This window comes from Tupaia chinensis, unplaced genomic scaffold (assembly GCF_000334495.1).
Source record: "Tupaia chinensis unplaced genomic scaffold, TupChi_1.0 Scaffold140218_1, whole genome shotgun sequence".
NCBI classification, from domain to species: Eukaryota; Metazoa; Chordata; class Mammalia; order Scandentia; family Tupaiidae; genus Tupaia; species Tupaia belangeri.
This window is the reverse complement of record NW_006200097.1, coordinates 60,007-87,123: the sequence shown is the minus strand read 5'-3', so window position 1 is coordinate 87,123 and position 27,117 is coordinate 60,007. Positions and strand designations below refer to the sequence as shown.

The window sequence follows — 27,117 nt, the reverse complement described above, 5'->3', positions numbered from 1 at the left end:
TTATTACACGCGTAGGAAAATGCTCTCCACAAACACTTCCTGCAAAGCTGTAACTATTTATACACGACTCATTCGTTACCTTTTCTGCACAGCACTGCACTCTCTAGAGCTCTTCAGGAGCTTGTAAAGAGATTTGTGCCTCATCTTCTCTCCCTCCATGTGAGGATCGTGCAAAATCAGTAGATGCTTTATATTACTCAAAGCTTTATCACTCTTATCTAAATATAAGAGGTTAAGAATGAAGCAACTATACTTCAGGTGGCTTTAATCAATCTTGTACATAATCCACTCACTGGAGACACCAGTTATGAATTTTCTTAAATTATATTTTTAAAATCAGTAAAATCAATTTCATGGGATGGTGTAGCACTGAAGTGTTTTAAATATGGAGGAAGTAATCATTAATTCCTAACACCTTTTCTACATTTAATCTCTGGTCTCCGTCAACTTTTTTGCACACAATATCTCTACCTCACATCATGCACTTCCTATAGAAATTACCAGACTAGCTCTAGTTCTTCTGAGGCTCAATAAATATTTGTTAAATTTATGCACACAACTGAATCTATGACCATACACACATATGGGAAAGCTCAATCTTAATGTTAATTAGTTCTCTATATATTTATTTTCTTGTACTGTGTGCCAAGCACCTTGCAGGGCACAGGTTGATAATTCAGAGCATGTCCAGGTTTGCTTAACATTTAACAATTGTTTAGATTTTATAGCACTGAATATTCTGATTCTTAACCCTAAAAGACCAGAGAGGTGGACAAAAGCTATGATAAATGCATGGGCAAAAATCACTGCTAGGTTTTACTAGAGGAAATGAGAAAACATTTTTGTAGGAGAGGAGAGAACCATGAGCTCTTTATGGACAGTGCCCAGGTGTTGCTCACCCTGGTTTTCCTAGCTCCTGGCAGAGTGCTTGACCCATGTTTGGAGTACAGTTACAAACCTGGGTATAACCAGTAACAGTAGCAGCCAACACTTACTAGGTATTTGCTTCTCTGGGCGAGGCCCTGTTGTAAGCCCTTGACATGTATTTCAGGATTTTCACTTAGGGTAAGAGTATAGACCTTGGAGTCAGATTGCCAGATTCAAATTTGGCCTCTGACACTTATTTTTACTTTATAAAAGAGTTATTTATTTATTTAATTTCTTTTTTTTTTTTTTTTTTTAATTTTGACCAGTTAAGAGACAGAGAGAGAGAGAGAGACAGGAAAGCAAACCGCCACATGCAGGATCAAACCACGGTCAGTCATGTGGGAATCCAGAACCTTTATCCACCATGCCACCTGCCGGCCTCCTCTGACAGTGTGTAGTTGTCATGTCTGTGCCTTAGTTTCCACAAATGTAAAGACGAGATGATATCAAGACTGCTCTCTAAGACGGCTGTGAGGAATACATGAATCAGGACTGCTAAGTGCTGGGAACAGTTGTGGCACGTGGTCAGTTCTACTGAAGTGGCAGCTCTCATTTGCTCATCTAATCCTCATCACAACCTATGAGGTAGGTACTAGCTATGCCCAACCTAGAAATGAGGATCCTGAGCTTACGAGCACCAGTCTGCGCTCCCAGTCTTCTTGCTAGGGGTCACCTCTCCTGGAGCCACAGGCCCTCTGTGTTCTGTGGGCCATGTCCCAGTAGCAAAGTAAGAATGCAAGGCTTATGTGTTTTATGGTACCACACAGAACAGTCAGAATTAGCAGTTTGGTAGGTAAAAAGGACTGAGAAAGAAGGTTTTTTCTTTCTTTCTTTCTTTCTTTTTTTTTTTTAACTCCTTTGTGTGCAAAGACTTTAAATCTACCTGTAAGAATGGAGCTTATTATTTTCTGTACCTTGTTTAGTTCTTTCTCATGATTTAGTTGACCTGGCACCACTGAAAACATTTCTTTCCTTTTCCATTCTGTTTCTTTAATAGAAGGTGAATAAGATGATTCAAGTCTACAAATTAAAAATAAAGTACAAGCAAAAATTAAGTTTAACTTGGTAAATTGTCACGATTATGTTGTTAATTTAAGCCTTTATAGACTGCAGAGATAGATCTTTACTTAGTTCGAAACATTTCTAGTTACAGAAATGACAAGACATTCAGAGCCCAGAAGTATTTACATCTTTAACTGAGTGTAAGTGATCGTAATGAAAAAAAAAAGGTAGCAATTAATAAGGAATTTCAATTATACATTAAAAATTGGCAGAATACTGGGATCACATGTAGATAAGATTTTTAGATAAGAATGAAATACTGCTTCCTATAATAAAATATCCTGAGAATCCATTTTAAAAAAGAAAAGGAAACACACTCAACTTGCTAATGCATCGCAGAAAGTAGCCGTGTCATGAGAAGTCCAAGGGGAACAAATGTGCCACAGAAGTGATCAAAAATGATGAAGTCTGACAGTCTAACCAAAGAGCTCAAGTACATCTATTCTTTGGCTGCTCAATTATAAAATGAAATTGCCACCACATATTAATACTAGGGCAGAAGCTAGCATAAAAAATAATTCCCACAGAGAATGTGGAGAAATATAGGTATAAATAGGTAATGTTCACTTTCATATGAGACAACTTGGTAAAGTGAAAGTCATTAAAACACAAAAATGAAGATAATAAGGTGGGGAAAAGCAACACGCTTTTATTGGATGCTTTTATTTGAGAAATATACTCAATTTGTGAGTACAATTTTAGATGAACAAAAAATGTCTGAAAAGATTCCATACATCAAAAACTTAAACCACACCAATTGACACTCCAAAATCTGAGAAATGATGAAAAAATAATTAAAGATTGAAAATAAGGTATCTTTCAAAAGGTGCATGTATGTAGTTTAGACTGCTTTTTTCCATTATCAAATAAATATGTAAAATATAAATAACAGATTATGTCAGATTATAATATACTGCTGTTATATTATCATCCAGGAAAAACCATCATTAGCATTTTTGTGTATATTATTTTTTCCTTGCACATATATGCATATAATACCCATTTCCCATTCAATTAGAACATACTGTATATATTATTTTTCAATCCCTTTTTGTTTCCCACCTAGTAATATACTGTGAGCCTTTCTCCTTTTCCCCAATATTCTCCTGCATTATTTCAGGATTGGTCTTAAATTTTTCTTACTTGCTATGATTTGGAAGAAGTGAAAAATGAAATTCTTCTATTTTTCAATTCTTCCTCAGCAATTTCAAGGTGTGCACTGCTGAACTGAATGCTGAAAAGGCTCATGGCCCTTTTGTAAAGTGCAGTGAGTGCACGGGACAGATGTCAAATGCCAGTATGAACCAGTGTGAAGAAGAAACGATAGTCGTGCTGATAGAAAATGCTAATGTAATATCTAAGGGACTCATGTGTCAAGTAAGGAAATGGTGTGTGAGTTATTCCTAATAACTCTCAGAACATCAGCCCACGGGCTCCAACAACTAAACAAAGAAGAGGAAAGCAAGCAAGCAAGAAAGAAAAGAAAAGGAGAGAAGAACAAGCTGACAAAATCTTAGCATTATTGAGAAAGGTTCAAAAAGTGAATAAAAACATGACTACACTACTTCTGAAATCTGTGCAGCTACTTTCGGTAATCTGGACCGTTCCACCTTAGCACACCTGTGAAGAAGAAACAGGGACCAAGTAAAATAAACCAAACAATAAAGAGGATAGAACAGCATTTGTCAGATCAAATCTTTCAGTGGGAAAGATGAAGGCTGAAACATCTAACATCTAATGGAAACTGTAAAAATTTACTATACACACCTTTTTTTAAATTAATCAAATCTCAGACTAAAAGAACTGAGGGTTACACTCAAAATGAGAAAGATGTATTGTAGTTTGGAGTCCAAAGTAAACACCGAATTAAATAGAAGATGGCAGACAGGCAGAATGAAAGAGTCTACTGGCCGAATATGTGCATAAGGGCGAGGTTTTAGATCAAATCCTGTTGAACAGAACTCGGCAATGTTTGGAGTCCAGCATTGGTTTTGTAAGAGCACCATAGAAAATACCTATGTTCGTCTTTCCAAAGCCAGGGCTAGATGGGAGGGGAATGGTGTGCTCTTCTATGACATTATTTGTTTTCAGGCATGTATTTTGTACCTTCTTTTCTTCGTGTGAAGACATTTCACCCCAGCTCACCACGCTGGAATAGCACTCTAGGACCCATAGTACATATCCCATAGACGTATTAAAGATCAGTGGGGACTATATATTACTTATATACACAGCCCTCAACAGCGCTGGTTAGCTAATAGACATTCTGCCACCCTTAGTGACACATACAATGAGTCATCTTTAGGGATCTTAATTTGCCATTTGTTGTTAAGTGCTGACCTCAAAGAAATGCCGTTATGTTTCACAATACTGAAGAAGTAATTTTTGCCTTAAAAGCAATGTAATCATCTTTTAATAAAATACTCCTCATCATTTGATTAACCTATTTTTAAAAATCTTATCATTGGGGTAGCTTAGCTTTCTGATTTTGAGAAAAATTTAAGTTCCTTTGTTTTTTTTAGTTAAAGAATTATTTTAGCTTTATTTATTTAGTTAGTTCATTTAATTTGACCAGACAAGGTCAGAGGGGAAGAAAGAGAGACAGAGATGGAAAGCAAGAAAGCAAGCTACCAGGTCTGGGACTTGAACCACGGTTGACCATGTGGGAGTTCAGCACCCTTAACCATCGTGCCACCTGCTGGCGCCGAGAAGAAGTTAAGTTTTAATGAGAATAAGAATAGCAATCAGGATCAGCAGTTGGCGTAATGGCTATATCTCTGGACTCCCATGTAGTCGACTGCAGTTCGAGTCCCGGATCCAGTGGTTTAAACTCAGGTTGGGCACATGTGCGTGTGTGCTCAAGATCCTGAGAGGAGAATGGAGGAGAAGGGATTGTGGCATGGCCATCCCCCCTGGAGGGTGATTTCTCGCTTTCCAGACACAGACACACATGAATTTACTCAGACTCTTGACATATGAGCCCTGAACTGCCTCCAGGCTGCAGCGAGTCCCCTACAAAAAGAAGACACTTACAAGATGTGGCCCCTTGACCTTGAACTTCTAAGACCATGTACTAAATAAACCTCTCTTTCTATCGACTTAGGTATTTCTATTATTAGCAACAAAACAGACTAAAATGAATAGCATCTCTAATTAGATGCCAGCTCTAAATTATTTCCAGTGTCATGTTCTGAACAGTTTCTCTCAGACTGTTAAGTATGAAGACTATACCTTTTTTTATTTTCTTGAGCATTTTGGCACTCTCCCACTTTTAATAATTCTCTGTATAACTGCAATCGTTCCATTTCTATAATTCTCAAGAGATCATCCCGCGATTGTAATTCACTTTTCACTTCTGAGAGTCCTGCTTCCATGGCCTGAATGAAAACACCCAAATATTTCAATGCTTACTTTGGGATATCCTGATGTATTCGTTGTACATTTAAAAATATGAAACATCTAAAAACCAGCCTAATTTAAAACAAACTGATAATTAGTCCTTTGCTCTGTGCTGTAGAATTCTATTTCTTCACTCGTTTATTCAACAAATATTCACTCAGCTTTTATTGTGTGCTCTGGAGATGCAGAAACAGAACCTCTCCTGAGTGAGCTTACAGTCTAGTGATAAAGGCAAATGATGAAATCATCACATGTCACATCATGGTCACATTATATGTACATTTAAAACAATGAAACAAAAGTATAAATCAAGTACAATGCACAAAATTTGAATTAATGCAAGTATTTCCCCATTTAAAAAATAATAAGCAAGGGACCAACAGTTAGTGTAATGGCTATGTCACTGGACTCCCACGTAGTCGACTGCGGTTTGCGTCCTGGACCCGGTGGCTTAAAACTCACGCTGGGCACGTGTGCGTGCGTGCCCAAGATCCCGACAGGAGAATGGAGGAGAAGGGATTGCGGTGTGGCCATCCCCCCTGGGGGGTGATTTCTCACTTTCTGTCTCTCTGTCTCTGTCTGTCTGGCGAGCGCATGTGCCCTATACCAAAAACCTCTCCAAAAAATAATAATAATAAGCAAGAATAATCTAATCGCACAGTTGGCCAGCAAAGTGAATTATAAACCATGATTCCACTCCTGCTCAGTGGTAGATGTACCTTAGTCAGAAACTAAAAATACCAGCAACCTTGTGGTCTCGATGTGAATATTACCCATTACTTTGCTCAACAGCAGAGGCGCTATTTTGGTTCTCTGCTTTGCAGATTTGCTGCCAGGAAGCCATCAGTCAGGAAGCTGCATGTAGAAAAGTGGGCCTGCCTTCACCTGCGGAAGTGGGGTATGCAAGTGGGCACACTAATTGCAAGCCAATTAACTGCAGTGTCACCATGGGCCAGCATTAACCAAAACTGTAAAATATAATAGTACAGTCTGTATTTTTACAGTTATCATAAAGTCATACCAATGAGTAGTATTTGGTGACATTACTGAGGGGAAACAAAGCTTATTTGTCACTTAGCTACAGAAGTCTGAAAATATATGATAAAATGGGACCAGCAGTTGGCATAATGGCTACGTCGCTGGACTCCCATGTAGTCGACTGCTGTTGGAGTCCCAGACCCAGTGGCTTAAATGCACGCTGGGCGCGTGTGCATGCGTGCCCAAGATCCCGAGGGGAGAATGGAGGAGAAGGGATTGCAGCGTGGCCATCCCCCCACCCCCACCCCCAGGGCTGATTTCTCACTTTCTGTCTCTTTCTCTTTCTGTCCTTCTGGTGAGCGCACATGCCCTGTAGCAAAAACCTCTCCAAAAAAAAAAAGAAAACATATGGTAAAATAAACCTTTTCATAATACAAATCAATAATAATGATTTGACACTTGAAAGATTATGCAAAATACTTTAATTATAATTGACAGCATTATGCAAATTGGCTGTAAAAATACAAGAAGAACTCGAAGGCATTGTTGATATTGATAAATTTAGAATTGCTTTTTGACTGTGAATTCAATGTTAATAATACTGAGTTGACACAATCAGTGAATTTATTTAATGAGATGTAGTTTTGAAACTGGTATGCTTTTGCATGAAAGGCAAATCATTATTTGTCAATGTGGATGCAAATATTCAGAAAAATAATTTCTTAGGACTTGATTCAGTTATTGGAACACTTGCAAGTTTGTTGTCTTCTTTTTTCAAGACAAGGTCTCACCATGTTGCAATCCTCTTGCCTGAGTCTTCCAGCTGGGGCTGCAGCACACACCAATACACTTGACTCTTTCTGAAAGGGTATCACCATGTTGCCCTGGCCAGTTTTGAACTTGTGATTGTCTTGCCTCAGGTGCCCTGAATCATTGAGATTACAGGTGCACATCACTATGACTGGCCTTTGGTTGGACCAGGAATCACCCCTGGACCTTCCCTGTGGTCTCAGCCTACAGTGTACAGTGTGTTAGCAACATGCACTGCAGTGGCTGAGCCCTAAAAATCTGTTTTTAACTGCAAAATTTTATGAAATCTAAATACAGATCCATTCATTAATTCCAATGAATGCTTAGCATCTAAATAGAGATATACTGTAAATGTAAAATATACATCAGATTTTGAAGACTTAGAATGAAAAAAATATAAAATATCTCAATAATTTTTAATATATCTATTATATCATAATATTTTGGATATATGTTGGATTGAACAAAAAATTTATTATTATTATACATTAAGTTCACACATTTTACTTCTTTTAATGTGACTGCTAGAAAAATTTAAATATAGGGACCAGCAGTTAGCATAATGGCTATGTCGTTGTAACGTAGTAGATCATAGTTCGAGTCCCGAACCCGGTGGCTTAAACTCATGCCGGGTGCGTGTGCGTGCGTGCCCAAGATCCCAAGAGGAGAATGGAGGAGAAGGGATTGCGGCGTGGCCATCCCCCCTAGGGGGTGATTTCTCACTTTCTCTCTCTCTCTCTCTCTCTGGTGAGGGCACGCGCCATATAGCAAAAACCTCTACAAAAAAAAAAAAAAGAGAGAGAGAGAGAAATTTAAATATATTTGTGGTTGCATTATATTTGCATTGAACAGTATTACTCTAGTATCTGAATGACACATTAACAAGCAAACAAAAAGGTTAACTTTTCCAGCATAGACATTAGGAAGTACAGAACAATTTAAATTTGTCATTAATTGCCAATGGGAAATACTTCATGTTTTAAAAATGTGAGTGTAGGGGCCAGATGATGGCACAGCGGTAAAATGCAATGCTCTGCAAGGCACCCCACATAGGAAAGTACAAGTCTGGAGACCTCCCTGAGAATGCCAGGCAAACGCTCGCCCATGACCCAGGGCTGCCTGAGGCTGGGAGTGGAATGTGGCATCAGCACCCTATTGGGAGAGTGGTCTCTTTCTCTCTCTCTCTGTCCCTCTCTTTCTCTCTCACTCATGGAAGAAATATATATATATTTTAAAAAAGGAGTGTAATTTGGCACAGTAAGTGAATGTATGCAGTGGAATTAATGTGTATAATGACACATTTCAAGATTGTAAAAAGACAAGAAGATGTGATTTATGTGAAAATTTAAATGCATCTGGCATTAAAGTGTGTTGTAAACTAAACAGAATTTTATATACAATAATGACAGTAATTCAGATTGAAATGGTTGTCTTTTTGTATTCAAGTGCAAGATGTGGAACACTCTGTCATATAACAGTTTTGCAAAAAGAAGAGAGACTTTTTTTCCCCCCAAATACATGTACTGGTTACAGTATTATTTACCTCTAATTATTCCCATTTGGTAAAATATAAATTTTGTAAAACAAATTTAAAGCCCATCTGTTTAGTTAGAAATCTGCCTAATGATTTGAGAAGGCATTGTGATTTTAAATCTTCAAATTAACTACCAAATATAAATAGCATCTCATTTAGTATTTATCCTAAAGCCAAAGAATGAAACATGAGTAAAATTTGGAAATACAATACAGAAAATGTTAAATAAAATAATTATTTTCAGCATTTTTCCTAAGTAGATAAAAATATGTGCAGTATTTTCCTACAAGTAGAAATCTTATCTTTTAGACATCTTGAATTTTTTGGAACCAAACTGCTTTTCAAAATGATATTACTATGACTATAATGGATTTTTTTTTAACAAATGTGTTTATGTAGGAGAGAGAGTTTTTTCATAGGGTCTTACCATGTTGAGATCCTCTTGCCCTACCACCCAACTAGCTAAGGCCACAGGAGTGTGGGCCCTTTGCCTGGCCTGTTTGGGTTGGCTGTGAAGCCCAAACCTGGGCTTCCTCTGTGACCTCCACCTCCAAGTAACAGTATCTCTCTCTCTCGTTTTTTTTTTTTTTTTAAGAAAGTCAGAGAGATAGAAAGCAAGAAATCACCCCGAGGGAATGGCCACATTGCAATCCTTTCTCCTCCATTCTCCTCTCTGGATTTGGGCATACATATAAATGCACCCAGCATGAGTTTTAAACTGCAAAATCTGGGACTCAAACCGCAGTCAGATATGTGGGAATCCAGCAATGTAACCATTATGCTGTCTGCTCAGCAACTTAGCAGAATGCTGAGCTGACAACAGATTTTTGTGTGTGTGTCTGAATCATGCTCCAGAATAATTTAGCTTGTTTTTGAATACATGTAATTCTTCTATAAAATTTAAAATGTAGGTTCTTAGTTTAAATTTAGTAATGTCCCTAGGAACTACATTATTTTTTAAGTGATCAAAAATTTGTAAAAATATAATTTTGGCTCATTTCCTGATAGGAATCAGTACAAATACTAGTCATATTAAAATGTATCATTGACTATCAAAAACATCACAAAATAGAGTTAAAGAATATATAAAGAAAGAAGGATAGGAGAAAAGTAACTTATTTAGGGTACATGCACTCACCAAAGAGAGAGAACAAAAATGAAAGTGAGAAAACAAGCCACTAGGTCCAGGACTCAAACCTCAGTCATGTGGGAGTTCAGTGCTCTAACCATCATGCCACCTGCTGGTCCCATGGGTGGGATAATTCTTTATCGTGAAGGTTGTTTGGGGCAGCATATGATGTTAGAAGCCTCTCCAGCCTCTCCCTACTTGATGCTGGTGGCAAACCTTCTCCTTGCTGTGACATAATAAATGTATCCATGTGTCAGCAAATAGGACTTTGGAGACAGAGTCATTCTAGTAAAGAGCTACTGAGTTAAAGTCCTAATAAGCAGGCAATTAATATTGTTTTGCACTCTTTAGTATAAGTATCAGTAAAAGTACTTCACAATTATATCAACTTCTATGAATAGGCTGGGTTAATTTTGTTAAGAGTATATTTGGAAACATTGATAAATTATTAACTACATTAATATATGCATACATAGGGAAACATCCACCCTGTGTTGGAGCAACTCCTCCTCAAACAAAGCTGGAGTTTGAGATGGAGGAGATGTATGTCTCTTAGAAATACCACTGAGGGGGCCAGGTGATGGCATGGTGATAAAGCATGATGCTCTGTGGGGCAAACACATGGAAAGGTTCCAGGTTTGTGCCTGGAGACTTCCCTGAGGATACCGGGCTTGATCGGGTGCTAACTGAGGCCAGGGGTAAATTATAGTGTCAAGATCCTGTTGAGGTCGCATGCTCTCTCTCTTTCTCTCAGAATAAATAAATAAACATTAAAAAGATGTCACAGAATGGAGAAGCTGGGAGCTTCTCCCAAGAAAGAGCACAAGAGAATGGCAGATGCAGGTAGAAAAGAAGTTAAGATCTAGTCCCATATATAATCCCGTATATGGCAGGGTGGGGGAATAAGGAGTTGGCTCCAGACTAAGAAATGATCTTGGGAGTATAAATGGCAGATCTTGGAGTGGAATATCTTAGGGAAGGGATATCTACTCAGATAATGACCTCAAAAAGTGCATTTTATATTGGAAGGGAACTGAATGGGGTGAAGGGATGGGCCAGTTGCTATTGGAAGAAGTGGTAGAAAGAGACTTGATGTTTTGAGATGGGAGATGAAACCTAGAATGGAAGATAAACCATAGAATGTCTGAAATAACTGGATACTTGTGAATAAGGATTACATACATAGTAAGGAAATCTGTAATGACTAGTTTTAATGACTTCTGTATAAATAATGCTTATATTCCTAATAACTGCAAGAGATAAAAAGATGGTTGGATTAAGAAAAAAAAATAATGCTTAGGAAAACCATTAGTCACATCTGCCAATATAAGTTACCTAAAAATAAATTCTAGGCTACCACTTGGTAAATGATCCCAGTAAGGTTACCAGTGATAAATCAGAGTAACTCCCCCGGCGTATCACTGAGATGACTAGACTGTTGAATCCTTCAGGATTTCCTGGATCTCTCACCCAGGTTTCCTGTGGGTCAAAGAGGCACAGGTTCTGGGCCACCAGGTAGCATGGTGTCTAAGGCACTAGATCCCACAGGGCCAACTGCAATTCATGTCCCAAACCTGGTAGCTTTAAAAACACACCAGGCGCTTGTGCATGCATGCCCAAATATCCTGAGGGAAGAATGGAGAAGGGATTGTGGTGTGGCCATCCCCCTGGGGGGTAATTTCTCACTTTCCCTCTGTCTCTCTGTCTTCCTCTGGCAAGCACAAGTGTCCTAGGTTAAAAATATAAAACAAAGACATAGAGTCAGAGAAAATAGTGGGGACAGAGTCGTGTGTGGGCAAAGGGCCATGGCTTTTAGGCATGGAGACCTGTGAGTGACTGCTGTTACACTGCCCTGGTAATGCGTTGTTATTATGCCTGGGCAGAAGCAAGTGTGCTGCAGCAGAGTGAAGGAGCTGTGGGATTACTAAATTTACTTACCCAGTGAGAATTACTCACTAAGAGAAATATGAACTAAATTAAAACTACCTTTATTCTTTTTTATTTTTGGAGAGGTTTTTGCTATAGGGCATGTGTGCTCACCAGACAGACAGAGAGAGACAGAGAGACAGAAAGCGAGAAATCACCCCCCAGTGGGGGATGGCCACGCCACAATCCCTTCTCTTCCGTTCTCCTCTCGGGATCTTGGGCACGCACGCACACATGCCTGGCGTGAGTTCAAGCCACCGGGTCCGGACGCGATCGACCACATGGGAGTCCAGCGATATAGCCATTACACTAACTTCTGCTCCCTAAAACTACCTTTCTTATCCCTATACCTGTTGAGTCACCATTTATACAACTCACGGACAGTATTAGCTGGAAAATGAAAAATACATCTTTACCTGACACTGCCTTTGGTACATTTTCAGTTCTTGTAAAAGCTTCTCATTTTCATCTTGCAGCTTATTCCTGCTTAATGCGATTTCACTCACAGCTGATTTTAATTTTTCAATAATAAATTCATCTCTTTCGTTGGTTTCACAACTGGGATCTGGTTCACATATCAGACGAGGCATTTCAGAGCTGCTGTCTTCTGGGCACTGTTTTTTACCATTTAGTTGAGTTTGGTAACTTTGCGCCTGTTTCTGACAAATACACAGATTGTGTAAATTAAATGAAGAATATTCTGCTTACGATTAGGTAAAGTGCAAGAATGATAGGAAAGCATGAGTAAAAATTCTTTAAACATATTACTAGATAATAAAGCATGGATTTTTTATAATTCAGTCTTGCATTCATTATATAAACTCCATTTCAAATGGTATAAAGAGAAAATCTATTTGTATAACCTTGGAGGAAAGATGTAGAGAAGGGGTGGGAGCTAGAGGTGAGAAAGTGTTATTCAGCAAGAAAGAAAATCCAGAAGCTAGATATGATTAATTCAAGAGTTGAACATTATTCTGTTCTCAAAAATAAAGAAGATGAAGTAGAAACAGCTGGATAGTAGGAAAAAAGTTATCAACACAATATTACAGAGGTTAATAAATTCTGAATATACATAAATAAGAAAGAGACAACCTGAAAGAAAAATGGACAAAGTTTATGAATAGGCAATTCACAGAAGAGAGAATGAAAAAGGCCAAGATGTATATTAAAAAGATGCTGAGTGGGGCCAGTCGGTGACATGTTGATTAAGGCAGTTAGATCCCACATGGCCAGAGTGCCGCGCTCAGACCTGGCACTTGGAAAAATACTCTGGGCATGTGTACATGCGTATCCAAAATCCTGAAAGGAAAAATGGAGGAGAAGGGATTGTAGTGTGACCATCTCCCATGGGGGGTGCTTTCTCACTCTCTCTCTCTCTCTCTCTTTCTTCCCCTCTTCTCTGAGACAGAGAAGAGTGCACATGCGCTCTTTTATATGTGTGTGTGTGTGTGTGTGTGCATATATAGTTATATATGTATATATATGCGTGTATATGGTTATATATGTAAATAGTGTTTTATATATATGTATAGTGTTTTATATATATGTATGTATGTAAAAAAGATGCTCAGCCTTATAAGTACTTAGAGAGAGGCAAAGCAAATCAAGCAATGAGACTCTGAGTGCCTTGCCCGGAGCTATGCAAAAACATATGCCATTTACTGACACAGTGACAATGGAATTGTTGACAGCCCCACCCTTTGAGATATGTAGACCAAATCCACCGTTACAGATACTTCACACACTTGTGACTGAACCCACCATTGGACATCTACTCTGGTCATTCCTCTTATTTGGCATTTCTACTGTAAGTAGATTCCATGCTGAATGGCAAAGATACTAATACTTTATTCAGACTCTAATTTCTTTTTAAAAATAAAAAAATAATTATTTTATTTAGCTTTAGCTTTATTTGTTTAATTTTTTAATTTGACCAAAGAGGGACAGAGAGAGAGAGAGAGAGAGAGAGAGATAAGAGAGAGAGAGAAAGAAAGTGAGAAAGCAGGCTGCTTTGGTCAGCCAAAGCATGGTCAGCCATGTGGAAGTCCAGCGCCCTTAACAACCATGCCACCTGCCGGTCCCAGACTCTAATTTCTTTTAATTTAGAGGATAGTATTAGATAATTTACCTGAAATTGATTACACTTCTCAGATAATAATTTTTGTTGAGCATCTAAAGAAACCAGATGGGTCTGATATAGTATCTCTTGCTTGTCCCATTCTCTTGACTTTACTCTAAATTCCTTTTAAAAAGTGGGGGCAAACATAAATTAAAGAATATTATTCATTTTATGACACAATGAATAAGGCTTCTTTCATTTGTACATCTTTATTCTGAGAAAAAGAAAAAGTCCATTCTTTATGTATTAGGAAAACAAAAGTATCAAGTCACTCATTTGGGATTTATGAGACATCTGTAAGTTTTACTTGGAAAAGATGAAATTTATAACTCAACTCTTTTTTTTTTTTTGAGAGAGATTTTTGCTATAAGGCGTGTGTGTTCACCAGAGAGACAGAGAAAGACAGAGAGACAGAAAGTGAGAAATCACTCCCCATGGGGGATTGCCATACCACAGTCCCTTCTCCTTCATTCTCCTCTCGGGGTCTTGTGCACACACACACATGTGCCTGGTGTGAATTTTAAGTCACTGAGTCTGGGACTTGTAGTCATGGTCGACTATGTAGGAGGTCAGTGACATAACAATTATGGTCTCTGCTGGTCCCTATAATTCAACTCTTATATTAAAAATTAAACATTTTATTTATTAAAAACATAAATGTCTTAATGATAAGAAATGCCAATGACTAATAAAGGAGTTTCAAACAACTTTCTGTTTCCTGGCATGAAAAGTTTATCCTTTCTTCTATTTCTTACACTCAGCTGCCAAACTTGTTCCCATGTTGTTTTAGAAGGTGAGACTTGGACTTATTTTATTATTTATTTATTTATTGCTATAGGGTATATTTGCCTGCTGGAGAGAGAGAGAGACAAAGAGAAAGAGAGACAGAGAAAGAGAGAGTAAATGAGAAATCATCCCCCAGAGGGGACAGCCATGTGGCATTCTCTTCTCCTCCATTTCCCTCTCATGATTTTGGGTACATGTGCATACGTGCCTGGTGTGCTTTACAAGCTGCTGGGTTCAGGACTCAAGCTGTACATTCAGCCATGTGGGATCCAGCCACCTTAACCAGCACGCCACTTGGCTGGCCCTGGACTTATTAGCTGCCATGGACCTAATGTTTGTGTATCCCCACCACCAAAATTCATATCCCAGTGTGATGGGATTAGGAGGTGAGACCTTTGAAAAGTTGTTAGGTCTTGAGGGTTGAGCGCTCATGAATGGGAAATGGGACTAGTGCCCTTCTAAGAAGACATTAGGAGAACTGGATTTCCCTCCCTTTCTCCATCCCTGGCACGTGATAATACAAGCAGACAGCCCTCTGAACCAGGAGGAGGGCTCTCACGTGAACCTCACCAGACTGGCACTGTGATTTTGGGTGTGTGTGCATGTTTGTGCTCCTGATCTGGCCTGGCCGAGGCGGGGGTGGATCACGGTGTGAAGACTCTGTTGGGGATCCCTGACTTTCTCTTTCTCTCAAGACATAAATAGGCTTTAAAAACCTAATAATAAATGAGCAACACTGGGAGTGCAGCTAAGGATAGATAACAGGAATTTACAGAACAGTCTATTTGCTGCCATGAATTGGAGCAAGTACTCTCAAGAGCACAGGAAAGAAAAATGGCTGGTTGGTTATTTTCCAGGGCTGGAAAGTTAAGAGGATCAGAATAAGCACATCTGTGATACAGGCAGCGGTTAGAGACTGACTTTACAAGCTCCGTGTGAACTCTGTGTGAAACTTCAAATTCTGTTCTGAAAGCTGTTGTGAAGCTTTATTGGGAATGTAAGCATCTAATAGTTAATGGCCATTAAAAGATGTATTAGATATTCACTTTAACTGACCCCAGGGGTATCCTTCCATCTCACTCAACAGCTGCAGTTTTCTTTGAACTTTCTTTTGGCTCTCCCAAAATGCTGATATGTATAAAAGGTGTATAAATCAAAGTGATGTTTTAATTCACTAAGTGCCTGAAGGGAAGGTGCGCTAAGAAAATGTGTTCAATGAGAAGTTGATTTGTGATGGTGTGTGTTACCACAGGACACGCCGTTGTGTTCACAAGAGACAAGAACTCACAATAGTGACGACAGCCCAGGAAGCCACTAAGCAAACAGGTCTCACCTCTAGTTTCTGGTTCAGATTGCTCAGCTCAAAGGGTGTTTCTTCTTTGAGGTGTGGTAATTCTTTTCGTCGAACTTTGTTTTGTTTCATCTGGTGTAATCTCAGTTTTTCAAAATTATTTGTCAGTTTGGAAAACTATAAATAATAGACAATACTAACATTTTACTATTCTCAGTTATTCCTAATTTGATTTCAGCTGTATTTCTTTTCCTGTACATCTCTTTGAAAATTAAAATCATGATTAGAAAGTGCAGTAAAGCTTAAATGTTCCAATTAGTGAAGATAGAAGCAGTTATTAAAACTGAATTATTAAAGCCGAACACGATTCAGCTTTCATGTAAATTTGGGACTTCATTAACTACACAGTTAAACAATGATTCATTTGATAAATATTTTGTTCAGTTTTGTTTTAACCATATGTAGCATAGCCCATAATTTTTAAAACCAAGTGTTTTTCTTTTCTTACTTTTATTTAGTGCCATCTTGTGTTGACAATTTTATCTATAAAATAATCAGTTTGTACTTTATTCAAGAAAAAAGAATATCTCATTTAAAAGATGCAAGCAGTCTAAAGCATTTATTCGTGCTGATGTAAATTTAAATCAATTTAAATATCAAAACTGATTTTTTAAAGCTTATTTATTTTTTTTATGAGAGAGAAAGAGAGGAAAAGAGACAGGTACCTTCAACAGTCTTGCCATGCTACCATCCTCCACTCCCTTCTTCCCCCAGTACCTGCCATTTGGGACCACAGATGTGTGCCTAGGCGCCCCCAGCATTTTCAGGTCGACCTGCAGTCCAGCCAGGGCCTCCCGTATGGCTGTGGTATCATGCAGTAACACCTCACTGCCTGTGTCATTGAGGGTGGGCCTTGAAATTAATTTAATCCCTTTCTTACTAATAAGACTTTGTGTAAGTCAGGCTTTGAATTATTTTCCATTTCTTTTCTTTCTTTGAATAACAGATTAAAAGCAGCATGGTGGAGCCAGCAGGTTGGTTGAGGCATTAGACTCCCCCATGGTCACCAACAGTTCAAGTCCTGGACCTGGTGTCTTGCTTTCTCATTTTCCCTCTCTTTCTGGTGAGTGCAGACACCCTACAGCAAATTAAAAATGATAGTGATAGTAATAATAAAAATAAATAAAATAAATAAATATTTTTTAATTAAAAAAAACCCAGCACAGTGTACCAACATCTGTGGAGAAATTTCTATACATTGCTTTTCAAGTGTTTTTTTGTTTATACTTTTTATGTTGAAATTACAGGATTGTAGCAAGTTGCAAAGTGATTACAGAGGGGTTCCAGATCCTCTGTATAGTTTCCTCCAATACGGACATACTGTTGAACTACAGTACAATATCAAACCCAGGAAATTTAAATTGGTTCAATATATATGTAAAGTTCTATGCTATTTTTTTTTTTTTGAGAGGTTTTTGCTATAGGGCACATGTGCTTGGCAGAAAAACAGAGAGAGAGAGATTGAAAGCGAGAAATCACCCCCCAGGGCATGGCCACGCCGTAATCCCTTCTCCTCCATTCTCCTCTTGGGATCTTGGGCATGCATGCACACGCGCCCAGTGTGAGTTTAAGCCACCAGGTCTGGGACTCAACTACACGGTCAACTACACGGGAGTCCAGCGATATAGCCATTATGCCAACTGCTGGTCCCAGTTCTAGGCCATTTTATTAGACATGAAGATTTGTATTATCACAAGACAACCAAAATATACAATTATTCTATAATTGTAAATCTCCCTTGTTCTACCCCTTTAGTAGAGTTATACGCATCCCCCTCATCCCTCCACCCCTACGCCCTGGAAGCCACAAATTTGTTGTCCATCTTCTTAATTTTGTCATTTTGAGAATGTTATAGGATGGAATTAAACAGTACCTGCTTTTTTTTTTTTTTGAGAGGTTTTTGCTATAGGGTGTGTGTGCTCATTAGAAAGAAAGAGAGAGACAAAGAGATAGAAAGTGAGAAATCTCCCCCCAGGGGGGATGGCCACGCCGCAATCCCTTCTCCTCCATTCTCCTCTGGGGATCTTGGGCATGCACACACACGCCCCTGGTTTGAGTTTAAGCCACTGGGTCTGGGACTTGAACCACGGTCGACTACATGAGATTTCAGCGACATAGCCATTACACTAACTGCTGGACCCAGTACCTGATCTTTTGAGGTTAGATTTGTTTGTTTGTTTGTTTGTTTTCCACTCATCTTAATGCCCTTGTGATCCATGTGTGAATCAACAGTCCATTCCTTTTTATTCCTGAGTAGTATTCCATGGTATGAATGTACCACGGTTTATTTAACACTTGTTTCTAGTTTTGGGACTATTGCAAATAAAGCTATTAACAACTGTGTCTATTTTGTTTAATATTAAAGTAGCCACTTCTTTTTATCCTCATACAGTTTTTTAAAAGATGCACAACAATTAAATGTAATTAAGAAATTACAAAAAATAAAAGAGGAAAGAAGACATAATTCATCTACTATAAAATCTTGTGATAAGGGAGCAACAGATGATGTAATGGTTATATCACTAGACTGCCACATGACCGATTGTGGTTTGAGTCCCAGGCCTGGTGGCTTGAAAATAATGCTGGGTACATGTGCATGCATGCCCAAAATTCCAGGAAGAGAATGGAGGAGAAAGGATTGCGGTGTGGCCATAGGCCCTGAAGAGTGATTTCTCACTTTCCCTCTCACTGTCTCTGTCTCTCTCTCTCTCTGGTGAGCTAGTGTGCCCTAAGGCAAAAACCTCTTTAAGAAAAAAAAAAAGGAATTCCCTTTATATACATTGATAGTGCTATAATTTTTTACTATCAAATGATTTAGAAAACTAGAGAGGAGAAAGTCTACTGCATTCACCCATGTTCTTCCTCATTCCAGTATATTCTCTTCTTTCCTCACATCTAAGGATTCCTTCTTTGTCATCTCATTTCCATAAAGAGAATTTCCTTTGGTTATTCTTTTAGGGTAGGTCTACTGGTAACAAAAGTTTTCTTTCATTTGAGAATGTCATTTTCAATTTTCCCTTCATTACTGAAGGATATTTTTGCTCAACATAGAATTTTGGGTTGGCGGTACTGTTATCTCAGTCCTTGAAATACATTGTACTACTTTGTTTTGGCCTCCATGTTTTCTGACGAGAAATTTACTATTATTTGAATTGGATTTCCCCTCGCTTAGGCATTATTTCTCTCTTGCTGCTTTCAGGATTTTTTCTTTTGTCTCTTAGTCTTCAAAAACTGACTGTGTTGTGTTTTGGCATACATTTCTTTGGGTTTATTCTGTTTGAGTTTCACTCAGCTTTTTTAATCTCTAGTTTTATTTTTTACTTTCATTTATTTTTGGTCAGATTTGAGAACTTTTCAGGCATTATTTATTTGAATACTTTTTTTAACTCTTGCCCTCTTTGCCTCTTTTTTTCTGGAAGCCTCATGGTACAAATTTCAAACCTTTTGTTATAATGCTACATGTTTATGAGATGAATTTTCTTTCAGTCTTCCTCTCAGTTGTTCAGATTTGGAACTTTCTAGTGTACTATGTTCAAGTTCATGAATTCTTTCTTCTGTAATTTCTATTTTACTTTTGAGCCCTGTGATGATTAATCTGGGGTATTGACTACATTGAGGGATGCCTGGATATCTTATAAGGCATTGTTTCTGGGTGTGTCTGCAAATGTTTCCAGACAAGACTGATGTCTGCCAGTAGACTGAGAGAGGAAGACCCACTTTCAGTGTGGGCAGGCACTGTTCACTCAGTTGGGGTGTAGGAGGGAAAAATGGGGGAAGAGGGGACAATCCTAACTTACATATATATTTTTTTAAAGTAAGGTTGGAAGTACTACATACTTGGAATATCAAGTAGGAAAAATCATATGTTATTTCATAATTCAAGCTACCACCTAATGATGGCAAAATAAATTGCAGGCAAAATGTCTATATAGAAAAGATCATACCTGTTAAGTGGCATTAAATGCTTCATGTCCCAATCTTTATGACTGAATATGCTCCCAGAAAAGCTACTTAAGGAAAAGGTACTAAAGAAATATTATTGACTTTGGGCTTCTTTAACAAGATTACTATATATGAAATCTTTGTACTCCAAAAAAAAGTTGGTTGTAAAATAAAATTTATAATCAAACCATAGTTCCCATTGGTTCATATAGTAGGTTAAGCAAGTGTATCTTATGGCTATATCACAACTATTAGATCTGAGATGCTCAAATGATTACTGCCCTGTGGGCTCTCTGTGGTAAGGGAGACAAGCATTTTGCTTGTCAGCACAGTGAGAAGATACAGAAATAAATATGAAAGAAATCTGTATCCCTCTCATCACATATGCAAAAGCACTATCATTTATTAAACAGCCCTACCAGTAACAAGGTGGTAAAGAACACTTTTATTCTTTCAGTTATCTATTTAATAATAGCAAAGTTCCATATCTTAAACTGCCATTAGAATAAAGGACATCTCTATTAGGTAATAATCACAAAAGATAATTGTGAGGGTTTTTTTTTGTTACTCACATGACTAATTATCATCATGTAATTAATCAGTAAGTTTTGAGAAACAGAAAGCTATTTGTCTAGTGCTATGCTAACAGTTAAATGGATATAGGATATATACCGAGCTGATAATTTAGTAAAAAGGTGAAATCAGTACATATAAAATGATGACTGACAGAGCCAAACATGTCATTAAAATATAAGAGTCCTGCTTGTATGAAAACAATTAGTTGTAATAAAGTTAACACAATTATAGGTGAGAAACATATCAAATTGTATGATACTAAATTTTAATAAGTTTTCTTACTTGAGCTTTCAGGGTTTGTAGTTGTCCTTCATAATTTTGAGTCATTGCTAAATTACATTTTTCCAGACTGTCCAATTTCTGTCGAAGCAGCCCCACCTGCATTAAGAATAAAATTTAATCTTGCCTTTTCCAAGTTTTGACTAAAAAAAAAATCAAATTGTGAAAAGGGAAACGTAACTCAAATAAAGTGACGGTGCCAACCCAAGAACAAATATGGGTACTGCAGTTCTTAAAATAACTATTAATAATTAAATTCACAAAACCCAAACATTGCTAGCACTGTTCCTCTAGGTACACATTAGGACAGTTCAGTATGGCTGTTTAACAAAATGTCCTTAGCACCATCACATTTTAAATAAAGATTTAGAATTTACTTGGCATTATCTTTTTGAGAGGCAATGTTACCATTACTCGGGCAAAACTGCTATTGACATAATTCAGTGTTTTGTTTTGCTTCACTGCTTTCAAGAGGAGCTCTATTTTAGTGGTCCAGTGGGATAATTGTTACATTTTTATAAACACACGTTAGGAAGAAAAGTTGAAGACTGGGTCTAAGTATTTGGCTTACAGAATCTGTGTGCTAAAAAATCAGGCGCGGCGTATCTTTACACAGGTGTTTTCATCACAGATACTGACATGACTAGTCTCTACTGTGAAGGGAAACTAGTTACCAAACATTAAGTTAACGCTGCCAAACAATCACATAGCTAACTCTGCCAAACTAAGTTCCTGAGAAGACAGTAAAGTAGACAATGGCTGATGAACAAGTTAATTTATGATGGCTTAGTATGTGACTAGTAAACATTTCTCTTTGCCCCTCCCGGAAGAAAAATTCACAGACACAAACGTTCACATGGTAGATGACGCCTGTGGCTCTCCTGTACTCTTCTTCAGGCCTGAAAGCCTGCGCAGTTCCCCCATGATCCCCAGCTCAGTGTGAGAAGCCCAGTGGGGGCTAGGAGAACTCTTAAGTGGGTGCCCCAGGTACCCACGAACTTTCACCCAACTCTTTTGTCCTCTATGCTACAGACAGATCTTGACACCTCACTTCATTCAGGAAATATTTTTCTAGCAGGTTAGAAGAGTCGAATACTCCTGAACTCTGCCTTGTCCAAAGACACAGTTTTGATCATTACTTCTTTGTTTCTATAGCAACAAAAGCATTTATAGCTTTGCTTGCAAGTGGTATTTGTGTCGCATATATATTAAATGTTTGTTCACTTTTATGATGGCACTGAACCTATGTCTGTCCTCATCAGCCAGTTTCTATCGATTTACACACCGATTGTCATTGATTTGATAGGATAGATGTACCACACTACCTGCCAACAGAATTTCAAGCAATAACACCGTTGCAGGTGCCAAATTGAAAGTATCGCTAACAAAAAATATATTCTGATAAAATAAATACTCTTTATAAGCCTGATGAATAGTAATTCACTAATTTACTGACATATATACTCAGTACCTCTTGCCCTTTCTGATCCAAACAGGTTTGTGCATTTGCCAGCTCTTGATCTCGAAGGTCTAATCGTGTCTCCAAAGCACGCATCTTTCTTTCCCAATCCAATTTTTTGTTGCTTACCATGATGTCAATTTGTTCCATTAATTCCTGAAGCTCAGCCTCACAAGGAGAAGCTCTGGCAGTTGTAGAAAGGCAAAATACATTTAAAGAGTCAAATGTGAGGGTAAGAAGAATTACTATATTGCTCTGTATGACTTGATCATTATTCCCTCAAATTGTTCGATTATTTAAATAGGAAGAAGTTTCAAAGCTAGAGGTTAGTTTTTTTTTTTTAAGTTAGTTTTTAAAATGAAAGTAAATGCTAATTCCAGGGCTAATAGTGTGTGTGTGTGTGTACGTGTGTATGTATAAATATATATATATGTATTTAAGTTTTAAAAATAACATCCTTTTTTAAAATGAGCTAATTCTAGGGAAAATGTTAAGTATAAAAAGTAGTAAGGAAGTTTAAGAATCAGTGTTCTTATATGTAAATATGAATGTACCTGTGTCTATCATAACCGAAGGAGGTTTGATGGAGGCACTTGGGGTCATCAGTCACGCCTGTCAAGGACAGGAGAGCAAGCATGGGCTAAGGAGCTCCAGATTTGAGAGTACGACCTGGGCTCTAGAGCTTCTCCTTAGGGAGGGGGATATGGCATCATCTGGCTAGAGCCTGGAAGAGATTTGATCAGGCAGGTATGGTCAGAGAATCTTCGGACAATGGGAATACTAATAGTTTTCCAGGTGGCAACCTCTCCAGTCTAGGGGGGTCTACTGAATTTGAAACAAGTCCCTTGGAGACAACTGAAAGTTTGTGAAAAGCAGATTGCTGATGTTCCCAGTACAGGGTTCTCCTTCAAAGAAGTGGAAGCAACCCCCAAGGAGCTAGAATAAGTCCATTTGTTCAGACTGGATAAGCGGGTAGATGTTGAAAGCTCAGATGTAAGCCTAAGGAACACTCGCGTGTCCAGAGGAGGAAAGTAAGTCACTTCAGTATCCACTCGAATGACGGTGAGGAGGCTTCTACTATATTGTGCGGCTTGGAGGAGGGCAGGAGGGAGAGGCGGGTGCAAAATGACAACATTGCCTCCATTCAGCTTCATCAAATCAGAATTTTAAGGCTAATTAAGAATCACTTAGCATTTTGAAAAAACTGTGGCCCAGAGAGGTCCAAGGCTATACAGCTAATTAGTGGAAGGGCCAGAACTAGATTGTAGACAGCTGCTTCCCATTTTACGTGACTTCCTGTTTACTGCAAGGCAAAGAAATGGTATTTTAAATAAGAACTCGTATGAAAATTATGGTACAACATATTCCCATTGCAGTGGTGTTAGCAATAGGTATATAAAGCAAAGAATTTCAGAATTTCCAGAACAACTTTCTAAAATACTTAGGCAACCTTATGAGGGATGTGCCATTTTTAAGTCTTCTAGGCTTCCCAGGGCTCTCAGTTTTTATTAAGAACTCCAAACACATCTGAGGAACAGAAGCATACTAATTCCTCTGTAAATAACTGAATTTTAATTGGAGTTATGATGTAAGGAAAAAGATTAGAACCTGGCCTGATGTGTTCATGGCATTTTCTCTTTTTTATAACAACATGTATTGCCCTTAACTGTAAATACAATTTGTCTATTTGTTTCTGCTGGTGTATACTCCGGAGGAAAAAGGACTATATCCATCTTCTTCACCACCTTCTCACTAGAGCCAAGCACAATGCTCCAGGGCATAATAGATGCTTAATAAATCTTCGAAGAATGAATACATGAGTTCTGTTCATTGTATATACTTGGCTTGTAGGAATGCACCATGCTAACAGACTTGAAATGTAAGCCTACAGTAGATTATGGGCATAACGTGATCTGCTCGATCAATATTGTTAAGTGAAAGAAAACAATGGTTTATTTCATGGTTATGACTATGCTATGCATAAGTTAGAATATGAGAATGGTCATATTGGTAGAAGGACTCTTAACAAGTCATCTAGTTCAATTCCTTGTCCAGTGTTTGCATTTCCTCCACAAATATTTCTTTCTTTCTTTTATAAAGAATTGTTTTATTTAACTTTATTTGTTTATTTATTTTAATTTCATCAGAGAGGGACAGAGTGAGAAAGAGAGAGAGGGAAAGTGAGAAAGCAAGCTGCCAGGTCCAGGACTCGAACCATGGTCGACCATGTGGGAGTCCAGCACCCTTAGCCACCACACCACTTGCCGGCCCCACACAAATATTTTTTAAGAGAAACATCTTTCATAGGCCACTGATTTAGCAAGTCTAGGACAGAGCCCAAGATTCTGTACCTATGACAAAGATGTTAGGTAATTCTTATGCATGCCAAACTTTGTGATCTGTTTTGCAATATTAGCAAAGAGCTCACCCAGCTTATGTCTGAACTCTTCTCTTAACAAGTAACCAGTGTTGGGACCAGCAGTTAGCATAATGGCTATGTCACTGGACTCCCACGTAGTCGACCGCAGTTCGAGTCCCGGACCCGGTGGCTTAAAACTCACGCTGGGCACGTGTGTATGCGTGCCCAAGATCCCGAGAGGAGAACGGAGGAGATGGGATTGCGGTGTGGCCATCCCCCGTGGGGGGTGATTTCTTGCTTTCTGTCTCTCTGTCTGTCTGGTGAGTGCACGCGCCCTATAGCAGAAATCTCTCTTAAAAAAACACACACACAAAAACAAGTAACCAGTGTCTGAGACTGCATTAAGATACCAATGAGGTTTTTTGGGAACCAGCAGTTAGCGTAGTGGCTATGTCGCTGGACTCCCATGTAGTGGACTGTGGTTCGAGTCCCGGACCTGGTGGCTTAAAACTCACGCCAGGTGCGTGTGTGCGTGCCCAAGATCCTGAGAGGAGAATGGAGGAGGAGGGATTGCGGCGTGACCATCCCCTCTTGGGGGTGATTTCTCGCTTTCTGTCTCTCTGTCTCTGTCTGTCTGGCGAGCGCATGCGCCCTATAGCGAAAACCTCTCAAAAAAAAAAAAAAAGATACCAATGAGGTTTTTAAAAAAACCTTTTTATTATTATTCTTATTTTTTTAAACATTTCATTGAAGATATCAATGAGTTTTAGAATGCTCTTTGTTATATTGAAGAATTTTTCTACACTGTAGTCCTAATTTCACCCATTCAGACTATTCAGAACAAATATCTTTTCAACACACTAGAAGTTAAAGTACTTGAATATAGTCATCAATGTTCCAAATGCTAGGTCATTGGGAAAGTCATGATGTATTTTTCTATGCAAAAATATGTCATGATGTTCCCGGGACAAAACAGTTTTCAGTGTGCCTCCAATTTTATCATTGTTCAATATTAGAGATGGAATATGCAAAAGGTTAATGACTGGACCATATGGTAGTAGACTTTGACCCACAATTTCTGCAACAACTAAGCCAGGAGAATAAACCAAAAAGTCTGCAATCATCCCAGAATGGTCAGCTCTTGGCCATTAACTGCCAGCTTCCCTAATTTTTGTCCTCACTTCCAACTCAGACCAAATGGAAAAAGCCAGATAGGCTCGCCAACCAATCACACAGGACACCCTGCCTCTGGTTAGCCTGCCTCCAGCTTCCTCTTGCCATCAGCCACCAATCACAGCAGATCTGAAACATTTCCCTTTATTTCACTACAAAGCTTTCCCACTCCTGGTATGCCTTCGAGTTTCTGCTAAATTCTAGTGATGATGGGTGATTCTCTTGGTATAGTAATGTCTGAATGAATAGCCTCCAGCTGTTCTCATCTGGGAAATCTTCGTTTATTTCTACAAATATCTTTATTTCCTTCAACTGCTCCTAGATTTTTTTCCCCCCACCACTCTATACTTGGTACCCAGTATACTGCCTGGAAAATACTAGATGCTTAATACACATTTATTAAATGAATGAAAAATACTGGGTTGTCTGAAAAGTCATGACACATTTTTGCATAGAAAAACATGAAAAAATACTCAAGACTTTTCAACAACCCAATATGAATGACTACAGTAATATTTTCAGATTTCATAGTCTTGGTAGCTCTCTGTTGAATGAGTTCTTGTTTGTCACTTTCTCCCTTGAAATGTGCATTCAGAATTTTAACATGATACCAGGTCTGGTTTAATCAGCTCAGAGAGGGACTCACCCATCCTTTGTTTTAGGTGTCATATACTCTTATTCAGCCATATGAAGATCGTTTGGCATTTGTATTGGTGAAGGGGAGGGTAAAGTAGTAATATCATACCATTTCAAGGTCAGTTTGTTTTGTCTAAAAGCTTTATTTCTTTTTTATGCATGCTATGAGCAAGGCACCTATTCACTCTCTCGTGCTTGTTTAGGTATTTCATTGTCCAGAGTGTCCAAGGGCAAGCCTTTATATTTATCCTTATTAAATGTGAGCTCGATAGTTTTGGCCTTTCGATGTGGGTCATTACCGGTTCTTTCAGCAAACATTCATTAAGACTGTGTGAGGTGCTAGGAAAATAGAGACACAAGACCAATTGCCTGAGCACAGAGACTTGCAAGGCAGACAGGCAGATAAAAGACTGATGAATGCATTCATACAGGCTCTGCGGAGGAGTAGGGCCACATAAAAGACTCAGAGGAGGTGGGCTATCCCAGAAATCTTCCTAAATGATGTGATTTCTGAGCTTATATTTGGGATCCTTTTTTTAATTAGAGGATTTATCACTATACCTCCACCTCCCAAGTAAGGTCAGCTACAGAGATGTTAAGCATTCCCTATTTTATATATATATATATATATATATATAAAACATATACATAGAAATGCAAGATATACAGATC

General features: G+C 38.4%; 1 protein-coding gene across 6 annotated transcripts in view; it reads right to left on the bottom strand.

The window, feature by feature from the left end:
* The window catches only part of DEUP1 (deuterosome assembly protein 1), a 95,987-nt gene that overhangs the window by 44,973 nt on the left and 23,897 nt on the right, over positions 1 to 27,117 (bottom strand). For 3 of the 6 annotated variants that reach the window (XM_006162549.3, XM_006162544.3, XM_006162545.3), the window contains exons 3-9: positions 22,290 to 22,461; positions 20,822 to 20,917; positions 16,004 to 16,138; positions 13,894 to 14,007; positions 12,182 to 12,424; positions 5,221 to 5,366; positions 1,842 to 1,947 (exon numbers count right to left, since the gene is read on the bottom strand). In XM_006162549.3, coding sequence (XP_006162611.1) covers positions 1,842 to 1,947; positions 5,221 to 5,366; positions 12,182 to 12,424; positions 13,894 to 14,007; positions 16,004 to 16,138; positions 20,822 to 20,917; positions 22,290 to 22,461 — 1,012 coding nt within the window. The remainder of the gene's footprint in view (positions 1 to 1,841; positions 1,948 to 5,220; positions 5,367 to 12,181; positions 12,425 to 13,893; positions 14,008 to 16,003; positions 16,139 to 20,821; positions 20,918 to 22,289; positions 22,462 to 27,117) is intronic. The other 3 variants (XM_006162546.3, XM_006162547.3, XM_006162548.3) reach the window with 3 other exon arrangements.